Source organism: Vipera ursinii, assembly GCF_947247035.1.
Source record: "Vipera ursinii genome assembly, chromosome: 1".
NCBI classification, from domain to species: Eukaryota; Metazoa; Chordata; class Lepidosauria; order Squamata; family Viperidae; genus Vipera; species Vipera ursinii.
In genome coordinates this window covers 216,769,586-216,785,292 of record NC_139512.1, presented here as the reverse complement: position 1 = coordinate 216,785,292, position 15,707 = coordinate 216,769,586, and the positions used below count along the sequence as shown (strand labels likewise).

At 39.6% G+C, this 15,707-nt stretch overlaps 1 protein-coding gene across 2 annotated transcripts in view; it reads right to left on the bottom strand.

Moving 5' to 3' along the window:
* Positions 1–728: 728 nt before the first annotated feature.
* The window catches only part of ROCK2 (Rho associated coiled-coil containing protein kinase 2), a 114,182-nt gene continuing 99,203 nt past the window's right edge, over positions 729–15,707 (bottom strand). For both annotated transcript variants that reach the window (XM_083377894.1, XM_083377895.1), the window contains 5 exons: positions 12,248–12,326; positions 11,519–11,780; positions 9,719–9,947; positions 5,347–5,481; positions 729–4,083 (listed from right to left, as the gene is read on the bottom strand). In XM_083377894.1, coding sequence (XP_083234020.1) covers positions 4,080–4,083; positions 5,347–5,481; positions 9,719–9,947; positions 11,519–11,780; positions 12,248–12,326 — 709 coding nt within the window. In that variant the 3' untranslated portion in view covers positions 729–4,079. The remainder of the gene's footprint in view (positions 4,084–5,346; positions 5,482–9,718; positions 9,948–11,518; positions 11,781–12,247; positions 12,327–15,707) is intronic.

The following is a 15,707-nucleotide window of genomic DNA, read 5'->3' as shown; positions in this document are numbered from 1 at the left end:
CGAAGCTTTAACTGAAGAAATCTTAAGATTTAAGTTTATAGTTTCACATTAACTAATGTGGTGAAGCTTGCCAAGGTGGTTTGAATAGTTCATGTCTATGGATGAATTACATCATTGTGTCTGGTAGAACAAAGTAAAGTTTTAAAATGTCTATGGAAGAGTGCAACTTATGGTCAGTTTCAGAAGCAATGCGTACGTTGTGCAGACAGCAAAGAATAATCCTGTATCTTTATTTTTTATGTTTTATTGTAAGTTCTTTAATTATGATCTGCACGATCCTTGAGAATTGGGTGGCTTTTAAATTTAATAATAATCATATGAACACTTAAGACCTAGGAAGGTGTGAACATGAGCAAAATAGTGTTACAGTTTTCCTATTTTGGAATTGATGGAACACTTCTCTGACAGAAAAATTCATGCAGAATTCTCTTCATAAAAATAATAATAATAATTTTATTTGTATACCGCCCTTCTCCCGAAGGACTCATATCCTGATAAGCTTAAACTAATTATTTTGGATAAAAAAGTAAATCATGATCAGGCTTCTTTCTAAAAGCAAAGCTCTGATCTGCATTTAAAAGCCTGAAAGATACTAAATAAAATTACTTTTTAACTATAGATTTTCCCATAGCCATGTAAGAGCCAACTGAATCTATACAATGCCAGTTTCAAGTACAGTGCAGTTATTCACGTTATTTTTTTAAAAAAAATCAACTTGCTAATATTAATATCTTACTCAAATAGTTTATTTAAAAAAAATATATTTCTTCCAATTCAGATCATCCCACAAATAACAATTTATAATATAAAATATGTATGCCATTAGTGAATTGAAACAAGATTTATTGTTTACATTTTTAAACAGTAAATTTTGTATGCAAAATATGCATTTCTTAAAATAATTTGTTGTACACTCACTGTTCAGAGCAAGCACACACAAGACAATATTCTTTCACCATGTCATGAAGTTTAAAAATTAACCAAAATAGAAATATATTTAAATGTGCAAGCTAGGATATGCACTAATTTATAGGTACATGATTTTCAGCTTGTGTCAGTGGAAACAGCCATGTTATAGGTCCAAGTGAATCTCTTGTGTGTGATCTACGGAAGTGAACTCCTAACAAGTGAGGCTTGAATTATAGACGATCTCAAGTGTGTGTTGAGCTCAGACGTTAACTGCATATAACTGCACAAATAAATGGGAAATATGTAGGAGTTCTACACCAATTCCAATTTTTATGAGGGTGGAAACCAAAGTTCCTGGTCCTCTCGTTTTAAATACCTAATTTCTGTTACTGAAATAAAAACAAAATCTAGTGAAATGTATCAGTCCCTTTGTTCAAATAATAGATTCTACATTCCACTGTTATTAACATACAACTGTGCATACATATGCATATTTTTTTAAAAAAATCCCAAAGAGTTTCCAATATTTCTTTTTTCTTTTTTACTCTCATTGTGTTTAACATAGCATCCTGCAAATTTTATACAAAACATGCATTTGTGGGATAAATTATGGACAGGGCATGAATGAGTTTACAAATTATATTCTGTACAACATAAAAAAAATAGATTAAGTGCCTCCATGGCCTTTTCCTTCCACAAAGTTCTCAAACACAAACAACTGAGATTATTTTCCTGTTGCTAAAGCTATGTGCTTAGAGAATAGGACTGAAAGGTTTTTAAAATACATCTACAGTATTTTTCAGTTATTGTAAAATTCCTTAAACATTGTGCGATGAAAATGTAAAAATAGTTATATTTTTCCAGAAATAAAACACACAGCTAGGATAGTATGCAAAAAAGTGAAAATCATAGCACTTAGTAATAATACAAAGTCAGTGTGACTAATACTGAGAATTGAACAAAGAACTGATTTCAAAATACCTATGCATGAAAGTTATATATTAGTTCTAATACTACCAGTTCATTGTTTCTGGAAGCAATGTTTATTAGTTGATTCCCCCCCTCCCCTCTCAAATCTATTAGGTACACATTCATATAGACTGACATTGATATAAACTATTACATGTAAACATAGTGCACTATTATTCTGCAACAAAGCAAAATTGCATTTAAGAGCTGGTAAACCTCTGCATTCTTTTCTCTCTTAAATATCAGGAATGAGGATAAACTTTAAGGGAACAAAATTAATTTAAGGCATTCACAACTGATAAAAGACTTGGGACTGCTTGTTAGGTAATAAGTACATACCTGTGACTTTTCGTTATATTTAACTGCTGAGTGCAGACATGCTGAATAAACAAGTATGAATGATATAACTGTCAACATTATGGCTTTATACAAGTGCATAGTTGCAAACTGTATTAATGGAATATGAATAAATGTATAAAAATAAAATGAAAAAATAAAATAAAAAACACTTTTGCAGCATTACAATACAATGTATTTATTTAAACACCAAAATACATACAACACACAGTATAATGGTCACTTTTTAAGATGCAGTCTTCGTCAATCTGACATGACCCTGCCACTCATTGCTTTCTTTTGGCAAAGTTGCTGGTGGCGTTTCTCTGCAAAAACTGAACAAGGATCCGATTCTTCACGACTCCTCACCATTTTGATCCCTGTTGAGTCTTTGTGAAAAGAGCTTCAAGAGAATCTCTCCCCACCCCAAAGGTTTAAATATATTTTTATTTCAAGAGGTCTGCGAGTGAGACGTCCCTGCTTGGGAGACATTTTGTTGTTTTGGCTGCAGATGAGGATTGACGTTGACCAGAAGAAGCTGGATTTCACATACAAAGATGGTGATGGGGACATACTGGAGAAAAGAATAAGCCAGGACTTCTAGGTTTTTCATGGAAGCCAGATTTATATCTTTCTCTCATGAGAGAAGCCGACAAAAGGGACAGGTGAAGGTGGGGAGAGAAGGGAGGGGAGGAAACAGGTGAAGAAGAGACAGCAAACATCACAGTAGCTCAGGCACAATATAGCAACAAAAGAGAGTAGATAATAAAACCAAAGCTCTGATTTTTATTAAGCATAGTTGGAAACAAAGACCTGGCAGCTGCTCCTGTTTGGCCAGATGGAATATACTGACCTTGCCAGGCAAGGCCGCTGTCCAAAGCACCCTTGATGTCTTCCTCCTGGGCGTTCTTGAGGTTTTCTTTCTTACCATTCCAGGCCGTCAGGGCGGAAGCTGTCAGGGCACGGTGATCAGAGAAGGTCAAGGCCCATAGCTTGTGCGGAGGGCACTTGTTGAGGGCATTCCAACTGATGGAAGTCTCTTCCTTGCTTTGACCTCCAGAAGGAAGGGGACGCCAGGCACTGCTGGAGGCACAGGGAGGCGCGGCGCAGCACAGCGCGGTAACAGCCGTAAAAGGAATTTCTTCATTATTTGGTGATACAGGAGAATCTTTGTAAATGCAGGTAGTCCTCAAGTTATGGCTGCAATTGGGAGGGGGATTGTGAGATGTGGTAAAGCACAATGCCACATGATTGCTCAGTGACAACAATCCAGGCAGTCCTGGTTGTCCTTAGTAGTAGATAACCCAAGACGCAGTCTTACAGGTCACTAAGTGGGAAGCAGAGGGAATCCCAGGTAAGGAGTGCAGAGGTGCTGGGTGGGGTGGGGCGGTGGGGTGGAAGGCCCTGGATAGCCCAGCGCAAGCCACGTGTCAGTTGGGGGAAGGAGAGCTCAGTGTGGTACAAGTTCAGAAGGCCAGGGAATGAGGGTTACAAGTTGTATGCAATGACAGGGAAGGAAACAGGGCACAGGTAGCCTGTGTGTATGTATGTGCGGTGCACATGTACAAGCTCAGGGAGGCATGAGAAAATGGGTGCAGGGTGCAGCTTTTCTCGGCCTCCCTGTGATTGCGTGCAGCCTGTGCTTCTTCCAATCACATGTCCTCCACACCCGTTAGCTACCCAACTGACTTCTGTGCCGGGCCTCCCCCTTGCAGCATATCCCCATTCCTTTCCTGGGCCTCCTTCTGCTTCCCATGACTCCCGGGCTGCCTGATGCCAACTGCAGCCGTAACTCAAGGTATGAGGTTTCAGTCTTGTTTCAGTGGGATGAAGATCACCTTGAAAACTGCATTCCCAGAAGGTGGTTAGCTGAAGAAAAAAAAAAGGAAAACACCTCAGTCAGTTTAGATATAGTATAGTAAATTCAAATTCATAATCTGTGGATTCTAAGGAAATAAGAGGCAGGCAGCGAGGAAATGCTGGATCTCTCAGCCAGCCTGTTTCACATTAGCAAAGCAAAATATTTCTTTGTCTTTGTGTATTCATTTAGAACTCGCAATCATAGATACTCTTGGTCACAAAACAGCCCAAGTACTAGTATTACTAGTAGTGCTTCTGCTGCTGCTGCTGCTGCTGCTGCTGCTGCTGCTGCTGCTGCTACTACTACTACTACTACTACTACTAATAATAATAATAATAATAATAATAATAATAATAATAATAATAATAGAGCTGGAAGCGACCTTGGAGGTCATCTAGTCCAACCCCCTGCTCAGACAGGAAACCCTATACCATTTCAGACAAATGGCTGTCCAGTCTCTTCTTAAAAACCTTGGAGCATTCACCGCTTCTGGAGGCAGGTTGTTCTGCTAACTAATTGTTCTAACTGTCATGAAATTTCTCCTTAATTCTAGGTTGCTTCTCTCCTCGAACAGTTTCCACAGAACCTGGTGCACCATAGAAAGCCAGAAAATCTTGAGGGTTGTAGTGAAAAAACTTTCTTTCTTTCTTTCTTTCTTTCTTTCTTTCTTTCTTTCTTTCTTTCTTTCTTTCTTTCTTTCTTTCTTTCTTCTTTCCTTTCTTTCTTTCTCTCTTTCTTTCTGTAACATTTATATAGCTATCTTTCTCCCAATGAAAAATGATTCAAAGGAAAGGTTATATTCCCCTCAAAGGTGATTTGGAAATTAGGAAATCCAGCCTAACTTTAAATAACTTGTTGGGGATGGAGACAAGAGGTTTCTATCATTCCTATGCTGATTATCTAGTGTAATATATTTGCAAAGCAAGTTATACCACACTTTAGTACGAAGAAGGCACAACCAAGCATGGAAAATCAAGTTTTTACCTTTTCACCTACATATAAGCTTGCAGCAACGTGACATAACAAAGAATAGATCTGAATGTTTAAAAATGGATTTCCACAAAGGCAGCCATACATGAAAAGTCTACTAGCATGTGTAAATATAAGGGACTTTCACATTATAATTTCAAGGCAATAAAAATCATGCATGGATCAAGTTATTATTATTACCGGTATATCTTAAGCCAGCACATATAGCTCTACTGGGAAAAACTGAAAACGCATGCTGTAATAAAACCAACGCATTCTCCTACAGATAGTCATCCATTTACCTCTTTAGAATAAACACATTGTTATCATCATCGCTATCATCAAGATCGTCCTCAGCATCATCAATATTAAAATCAACATCAAAATCAATATCATCAAATGACCAATCCCAGTCTCTACATGCCATATCAATCAATCTGGAAAATGAGGTTTTATTATGAGCCAAGTTAAGAACAATTCTGAACATCAAAACTACTGAAACAGTCATTTCTTTTCTTCTGCATGTTATTACCATTTCTGACACTGATTAACATTTAAGAATCATACACACAAGTCTTGGGTGTATTCTTAAAATCGACTCCTGGATGTCAAAGTGTGGCTCATAAAGTATGGAAATATACACAAGGTTGCTTCCCAGCACAAATGACCCAGGGTTTTCATTTATTGTCAGTGCTCACAAACTGGAATGATGTAGAATTGGCATTCATAAATCTTACAGTCACCTCACCTTATTTCTGAAAGCATTTTGCTAGTGCTTCAGAATTTTTCCAAGGAGGAAGAAATGAGAAAAAAGCAGCAGTTTTCCTGGAATACAACTTCCTAGCCATAAAACATTAGAGCAGGGGTGTCAAACTCGCAACATCACGTGATGTGACATATCACAACTTTTTTGCCGGCAATGGGGTGGGCGCGGTTTTGCTATGATGCATCTGTCCTGTGGGCCGGCAGTTTAACACCCCTGTATTAGACAGATATTATCACTTCAAGCAGGGGTAGGCAACCTTGGCTCTTTTATGACTCGTGGACTTCAACTCCCAGAATTCCTGAGCCAGCATGGCTCAGCTTGGAAACCTCTCCCTTTCTCCTCAGCATGGCTGGCTCAGGAATTCTGGGAGTTGAAGTCCACAAGTCATAAAAGAGCCAAGGTTGCCTATTCCTGACTTAAAAGCAAAAGTTTGACAGAAAAATATGATTTAACGTGTGCTTTATTTCCATTGTAGAATGTACACAAGTACAAGTTATAAAGCGTATGCAAGTAAGTTTATGTACTTCATACTGAATTATCTTACCCTACAAATGTAGACTTGCTGCAATTTTATGTGTCAAAATACAAAACGAAATCAAGATGCGGAAACAAATGGATGACTTTGTGTGATTAAAGCAACCACGTGAATGTCATGTTAGGCTTGCATATCTGCATATCTCAGATGCAGTGCTAAGTGGTCTAGCTCTAAGTAAATGAATCTAAAGTTCAGTTAGTCCTGTGTGCCCTTCAAATTTTATTTTGACCGTATAAAATTCCTCATAGTGGTTCTTCCTACAGCACGGCTCAGTTGGGTATGTTATCTCTGCCCCTAGTCTCCATTGTGGCATCATGTGGTGACATCTCAATTCATTTGGGGCATCTGAGAGAAGCAGAACAAAATGAATGTCCATACTGCCTGTTTTAAAGCCGAATAAGACCGAAGAAACCTTTGATGAGATGTTGATGAAAAGTTCAACAAAGGGGAATTCAGGTGCACCTCGGTAAATCAGAAGAAGGATCAAGGGCTGTATAAATCTATCAATGAATTCTCCAACAGATATGTTATCCTCTTCAAAACTAAAGCCTACCCTTTTTCTATCTTTTGTAAGGGTATTTCTGGCTTTTGGTTTTGCTTTTTCAAATGCTGATTAGTTAACCAAAACTATTTGATTATGAATCAGAAGATTTTAAAATGTTGTTAAATCAGTAGAGCTGTGCTGTCAAAACATATCAGCTGCCTTTGTAAGTTCTACTACTGCAACTATAAACTAAAATACATTTGGCAGTCAAAATGAAGGAACATCTCCATTATACACATATAAAATCAACCTTTTATCCACCTTTTTTTAATTACATTGCTGTTTATATTAATCTATGAAGGAACAAGCTAAACCCAAAGCCTATTTTCTTAATAAGAAACATATATTCCCCAAACTTTGATATTTAAATTGCAGTTGATATCATTTATATTATGCACACCATGTATCAATTGTGCAATACTACCTACAGTTGCAAGAAAAAGTATGTGAACCCTTTGGGATTATGTGGTTTTTTGCATGAATTGGCCATAAAATGCGCTCTAAATGTCATGTAAGTCACATCAATAGAAAAACACAGTCTGCTTAAAATAATACTACACAAACATTAGCTGCCAAAGGAGGGTCAACCAGTTATTAAGTTCAAAGGTTCACATACTTTTTCCACCCTGCACTGTGAATGTTTCCATCTTATCTTCAATTAAAACATGACAACAGCTAATGTTTGTGTAGTATTATTTTAAGCAGACTGTGGTTTTCTATTGTTGTGACTTACATGACATTTAGAGCGCATTTTATGGCCAATTCATGCAAAAAAACCACATAATCCCAAAGGGTTCACATACTTTTTCTTGCAACTGTACATAGTATTCTATAGTTATGCATATACACATTTGCACACATATTGGAGTGCTATTGCAAATAGGAAAGCCCACCAATTACCCTGTGACCAAGATATGAGCTAAGTTAGATCATCCTGTAAGGGTAGAGGGATAAACTGTGGACAGTGTGCCCTCTGATGCAAAATGTTAGGTCCAACCATTTAAGATGCTGTCAAATAACTGCTTCACTCATGGATTGTAGAATGATATGGTCCAGGAAAAGGTTCAGCATGACCCAGGAGGAAATGGAATTTTCCAGATTTCTCTGGAACTTTCTGTTCCTGGATTGATTTTACGCATCTCTACTTCCTGTCTGAAACTATAATTATGATTACTTGGAGAATACTGATTTTAGCACTAATAGTTTAAGTAAAACTAAAGGTTCGTATTTAAGAATTGTAGCACTTAAAGCCACTTCATAATTTCAAAGGGATTTAAAAGTATAGTTTTCTCTGGATTAAACTAGAACACTTATTGCATTACAGTTATGTTTTTTTCCTGACATTAAATGGAATTATCTATGATTCTGCAGTTATAATTTATATGCAACAATTAAAAAAACAAGGCAAAGCATGAAATGCACACAAAATGCTTTTCACGCCATTAAACATACTCAAAACTGATTTGTTGTTAAATGACAATATTTTGGTTTTAGATTATAGCTCCCTAATGGACTATGCACCATTATAGGTAATAGCAGTTGGGCAATGCAAATTTAATATATTTTAAACTCCTTACTATTTTATATAAACTATTGAGCTAGTTATTATACAAATACTATATATTTCAAAATATTGTCATTTACCCTTTATAGCCAAATTCTCACAGTTAGTTCTCACTTAACATGCATCCGTACTCCAACCATAATTCCCTATTACTTACTCTTGATATATTAATAAAAGAATATAGTACAGAAAAAACACAATTCAGTGAAGAATAATTCGCAGGGCAGGCTCAGTACTAAAAATAAAATAAAACTGTGGTGAAGTAGAGGAACTCAAAACACATCATGTCTTGATACACTTTTAACAAGTGAAAATGGGCCAATATTTCCCATTGGGTTCAGATCTACAGGTAATTATTTATACCTTTATTAGATGGATGAAATTCCATTGACGACTTATTCTATACTATTACCCTGAATTGAAAAAATGAGCAGGACGGGGTGGCCCATCCAACAGGAACAAAACAAGCCAAAGAAAACTGTAAATCAGTTGGCTGGAGGGTACCTGGCGCATGATTTTAGAGAAAATGCAGCTGTTTTCATTTGTTGCAGGCAGGTGCTAATATTTGCACTCCCAGGCCATTTAGATATTGCACATGGACTGTGCAGCCCTATATCTGTATTCTGCAGGCTCCAAATAAGCAACCTAGTTCTTGCTAATAAAATTGATGCTTGTGTCAACCTTCCCTAGCATTATTGTTAACCTAGCATTCCCTTGCTATGGATACATTTTAACACGTCTTCTTGACTGCATCACAAAACTCCCATTTCTATCACGAAGGTAAAAGAAGGCACCATGTAAAAAATCCTAGATCCTATTTATTTTTATTTTGGAAACGACTAGCATGCATGTGCGGGGGAACCTTTACCTTTACTATTTTAGTACAAATGCTAGGTGAAATGTTAATATATACTGCTACTCCATGTATAATATGCCATATGCTAAATAAATAAAATGCAAATGCAGACTTGAAATATATTGTACACCACATATTTTCCTAAGATTTAAGTTTCCAAATCAAATAACCTTACTATAAAGGACAGCTGTATAAACCAATAACTTTTCGTTCCCTCAGACACTGGATAAGAAAAGCAAAGGATCCATGGTTCCTAAGATCCTAATCCACAAGTCTTTAAGATTATGCTATAAGAGACTAACTAAAGAGCGGAAGTAGAAGACTTTCACAGGTGGATAGCACGACTCCCTCAAGCGCCCAGGGTAGTGTTCTAAAAAGTTATCACAATTTTGTACATATAACTTTTTACCTTGGGGGAAAGCCTTCTTTTTTATTTGGTGGAAGCTGTTTGCTTGGCCGCCTGAGAGACTGGCTTGGCTGGACCTTCATAGACGTTCTGGGTGAACATCGTGCAAAAGGATCTGGTGCTGGAGGCTTTTTGGGAATTTTTTTTCCTAGACGGCTCACCCATTTTTGCTGCTCTTCTGTAGAATTGGCTAATAGTAATAGATTCTTTGCAGTTGAAATATCATAATTCACTGAAATATATTAAAAACAAGTGGTTTAGAACAGAATCATATTAGTACAATACACTGTTTCAAGAGAAACCGTATCTTATTTTTTTAAAAAATGCATGTATTTAATTTTTCTTTTTAAAAACCAACACATTAAATTACAGATTAAACAGCGTTTTTGTCCAGTCAAAACTAGCCAAGTTGAAAGAGGCAGTACTTTAAGCTAAAGTGCAACTTTCCAGCTGAAATTTGCAGGCAGAATTTTAGCAAGATTTTTCACAGCATTTGTTGTTGTTGTTAGTTGCGAAGTCGTGTCCGACCCATCGCGACCCCATGGGCAACGTTCCTCCAGGCCTTCCTGTCCTCTAACATCTTCTGGAGTCCACTTAAGCTCACACCTACTGCTTCAGTGACTCCAGCCAGCCACCTCATTCTCTGTCGTCCCCTTCTTCTCTTGCCCTCAACCTTTCCCAGCATTAGGCTCTTCTCCAATGAGTCCTTCCTTCTCATTAGGTGGCCAAAGTATTTGAGTTTTAGCTTCAGGATCTGGCCTTCTAAAGAGCAGTCAGGGTTGATCTCCTCTAGGACTGACCGGTTTGATCGCCTTGCAGTCCAAGGGACTCGCAGGAGTCTTCTCCAGCACCATAGTTCAAGGCCTCAATTCTTTGGCGCTCAGCCTTTCTTATGGTCCAACTTTCACAGCCATACATTGCAACTGGGAAGACCATAGCCTTGACTATATGCACTTTTGTTGGCAGGGTAATGTCTCTGCTTTTTAGTGTGCTTTCTAAATTTGCCATGGCTTTCCTCCCCAGGAGCAAGCGTATTTTAATTTCTTGGCTGCAGTCCCTGTCTGCGGTGATCTTGGAGCCCAGGAAAATAAAATCTGTCAATACCTCCATTTCTTCCCCATCTATTTGCCAGGAATTGAGAGGGCCGGATGCCATGATCTTGGTTTTCTCACAGCATTAGCCTTTGAATAATTCAGCCAAGTACAATAGCAATAGCAATTAGACTTATATACCGCTTCACAGCCCTCTCTAAGCAGTTTACAGAGTCAGCCTATTGCCTCCAACAATCTGGGTCCTCATTTTACCAATCTCAGAAGGATGGAAGTCTGAGTCAGCCTTGAGCTGGTGAGAATCCAATGCCGAACTGCTGGCAGCCAGCAATCGGCAGAAGTAGCCTGCAGTACTACATTCTACCCACTGCGCCTCCATAGCTAATCAAGATAAGCCATTTAAATTCTATTGCATTCTCTAATGCTGTGAGAAAGTGCATGTTGTTTAAAATCTCTTATTTCTTTCCTGAATGATACAGCCTAATTAAAGGACATCCTTGGCTCTTGCGCATATCTGGGGTAGACTGCTCTTCTGGGTCATAAGACATTTTTAATTTAGCTATGGACTCACAAGTTTTCCAAGGATCAACTTACAATCAACTTGCACTTTATTTATTTTAAACGTATGTTTAAAGGAGGATACAGTATGTGTAGCTCAGAGTTGAACACTCATGACCTTACCTAATTTGGGTAATGAAACATCTGCGAGAAAAACAACCAAGCTCAGAGAACACTAAGGACCCCGCAAGCTTACCTTTACAAGGTGCTATTATTTCTTCTTTTTTATCCATGTGATCTTTATGGCATTTGATATGGCAACGGCGACATTCAAGAGCAGGAGGAGGTTTGAACATGTTCCACAAAGGCTTCATGCAAGCTTCACAGTTGGTTGGAAAATGATAAAGGGTGGGTATAAACTCATGTCCCTTGTGGCAAATATAATTTGATTTTTCCCCTGATGGCTCTGCAGGAAACTCTTGTTCTTTTTTACTTTCTCCTTCATTATCGTAGAGGATCTAGAATTGGGGGGGGGGGGAGTCAGTAATACTGATAGAGAAAACCTATTTCTAATGATAAAAGATTAATTACGGAAAAGATTCAAATGCTCCTTAAATATTTGTCATCCTCACAATAATTCTTAGCAAAATTATTTTTCTCTTATTAATATGGGAAACCAATGATTTTCACCACTTAAATTGATAGCATGCATATGATAATTATTATAAAGTGATTATAAAATAACTTATTTCTGCCGAAGAAAAAGAATACTTCTCAATAAAAGATGTGATGCCTCACAAAAACATCTGGAAAAATTGAGACAGAAAAGGCTTCTTCCACATTTTTCTTGCCAAGATTTTTTTTTGGAGAAAAAAATCTATAGAACAATTGCCTCTCAGTGTGTTTATTTCATGTTTGTCCAATAAACATGGCGCCTCATTTTTGTCTACATCGTATTTAGTTAAAAGTTTTTAAATATTGATACCTGGAAAATCCTGGGAATTTCTTTAGAATCTGCTCTGTACACATCCGTTTGTGTGACAGGTCGAACATGGAAGAGTTTGCTGCAGTAGTAGAAATGCAGATATGAAACAAAAATGTAAGTGAATTAAGCAGGAATCACTTACAACATGAAGCCTTAATCTGGCAACATTTCTAGTTTTCCCATTTACTTCATAGATGCCATCTTGGAGTTTAAATAAGATTTCAATTGTATTCTTAATCCAAACTTTGATTTTTATTTAATTAATTTATTTTATTTATTTATTTAATTTAATTTATATACTGCCCTTCTCCCGAAGGACTCAGGGCGGTGTACAAGGCAATAAATACCAAAACTACAAAATACAAAAATTAAAAACAAATTAAACAATTGTGCCCGAATACAATAAATTAATTAAAAACAGTAATTAAAACCCCAAACCCATCAGACCAGGCCGGCTTGTTCAAATAAATAAGTTTTTAGATCACGTCGGAAGGAGCGAAGGTCGGGAGCCATCCGGAGCTCAACCGGTAAATGGCTCCAAAGGTCTGGCGCGCCCACAGAGAACGCCCTCCCCCTGGGGGTCACCAGCCGGCATTCTCTGACCGGTGGCACCCTGAGGAGGCCCTCTCTGTGGGAGCGCACTGGGCGGAGGGAAGTTGATGCCGGCCGCAGGTGCTCCCTTAGGTACTCCGGACCCATGCCATGTAGGGCTTTATAGGTCATCACCAGCACCTTGAATCTCACCCGGAGGGCAACTGGAAGCCAATGCAGCTCGCGGAGCAGAGGTGTAACATGGGAGTATCGGGAGACCCCCAGCACAACTTGCGCGGCGGCATTCTGCACCAGTTGAAGCCTCCAAGTGGTCCTCAAGGGCAGCCCCATGTAGAGAGCATTGCAGTAGTCTAACCGAGAGGTCACGAGCGCATGAGTGACTGTACGCAAGGCATCCCGGTCCAGATAGGGCCGCAACTGGCGCACCAGGCGAACCTGGACGAAGGCCCCCCTAGTCACAATTACTATATGATCTTCTAAGGAAAGCTGTGAATCTAGGAGGACTCCCAAGTTGCGAGCCCTATCTATGGGGGGGGGTAAATAGCTCACCCCCCATAGTAAGAGATGGAATAATCTGAATTTCCCGAGATGCCAGCACGCACAGCCACTCAGTCTTGTCAGGGTTGAGCCGAAGCCTGTTCCTCCCCATCCAGACCCGGACCGCCTCCAGGCAACGGGACATCACGTCGAGGGCATCACTGGAGTGGTTTGGGGTCAAAATAAAAAGCTGGGTATCATCAGCATACTGATGATAACCAACTCCAAAGCCACGAATGATCTCACCCAGAGGCTTCATATAGATGTTGAACAGGAGAGGCGAAAGGACCGACCCCTGAGGAACTCCGCAAACGAGAGGCCTCGAGGTCGACCTCTGCCCCCCTGCCAACACTGACTGCAAGCGTCCCAGGAGGTAGGAGGAGAACCACTGAAGGACCGTGCCTCCCACTCCCAATCCCCTGAGATGCCGCAGCAAGATACCATGGTCGATGGTATCAAAAGCCGCTGAGAGGTCTAATAGGACTAGGACAGAGGAACAACCCCTGTCCCGAGCCCTCCAGAGATCATTCACCAAAGTGACCAATGCCGTCTCCGTGCTGTGCCCGGGCCTGAAACCCGATTGGTACGGGTCCAGATAGTCAGCTTCCTCCAGGAACAAAGGGAGCTGATGCGCCACCACGCTCTCAACAACCTTCGCAAGAAAGCGAAGGTTGGAGACCGGACGGAAGTTGTGTAATACAGCTGGGTCCAAGGCAGGCTTCTTGAGGAGAGGTCTCACTACCGCCTCCTTCAAGGCGGCGGGGAAACTACCCTCACTCAAGGAAACAGTTATCACCGCCTGGAGCCAGCCTCGTGTCCCATCCCGAGCCGCATAAACCAGCCAGGAGGGGCACGGGTCCAATAAACACGTGGCGGAGCTCAGCTTCCCCATGATCCTGTCCACATCATCCAAAGTCACAGGATCGAACTCCTCCCAGATAACATCAACAAGACCGCCCATGTCCTGATCGTCAGACTCTGCCCAGTCGGAGTCCAAACCGGTCCGAATCCGAGCGATTTTGTCCGACAGATGTTGGCTAAAGTCCTCGGCATGACCCTGCAAGGGCTCCTCCCTCACCTCCTGATTAAGGAGGGAGCGGGTCACCCTAAACAGGGCGGCCGGGCGGTTATCTGCGGACGCGATGAGGGTAGCAAAGTAGTTAGACCTTGCCATCCTCATTGCCGCGAGATAAGACCTTGTAAAGGACCTTAGTCGCGATCGGTCAGATTCAAACCGGCTGGATTTAAAGCTTTCTCAAGGTTCTCCCAAAGATGCTTTTTCAGGAGGCAACTGGACATTCTTGTTTTTCTTTGAAGACATTTCGCTTCTCATCCAAGAAGCTTCTTCAGGTCTGAGACTTGAAGAAGCTTCTTGGATGAGAAGCGAAATGTCTTCAAAGAAAAAAAAAAAGTCCAGTTGCCTCCTGAAAAAGCATCTTTGGGATAAATATGATCTGGATGACTGAGACTCTCCATAGATTTTCTCAAGGTTCCATCCACTTAGAATGGATTCTCCCACCTGCATCCATTTTGGAATAATGATCTAAATTTGATTAGTGGAATAACCATTAAAATGTATTAAATTTATGACCATTTAAAATCATAAAACCCTAAAAACACTGTTTTTAATGACACAAATTTCAAATTTGCTCCAGTTGCTCAGTAGGTTGGTAGAATATGGAATACATACCCAGATTGTTGGGGCCAATAAGCTGACTTTGTAATAATGCCGCTTGTGGGGGGCCTGAAAGGCCTAATAATGAGGCATATACATAGAATGAAGTCTATTGCTAAGTACATTGATTTGTGCTTTAAATTGTAAGCCGCCCTGAGTCTTCGGAGAAGGGCGGGATATAAATGGGATTAAAAAAAAACATACAAATTCATCAAAAGCGACCTAATTTATATTAACTAACTGACCATATTGAAATATACAGTTGCAATAAAAAGTATGTGAACCCTTTGGGATTACATGGAGTTTTGCATGAATTGGCCATAAAATGCGCTCTAAACGTCATGTAAGTCACAACAATAGAAAAACACAGTCTGCTTAAAATAATACTACACAAACATTAGCTGTTGTCATGTTTTAATTGAACACAAGATGGAAACATTCACAGTGCAGGGTGGAAAAAGTATGTGAACCTTTGGACTTAATAACTGGTTGACCCTCCTTTGGCAGCAATAACCTCAACCAAACGTTTCCTGTAGTTGCAGATCAGACCTGCACAACGATCTGGAGTAATTTTGGACCACTCCTCTGCACAAAACTGTTTCAGTGTAGCAATATTCTTGGGATGTCTGGTGTGAATCGCTCTCTTAAGGTCATGCCACAGCATTTCAATTGGGTTGAGGTCAGGACTCTGACTGG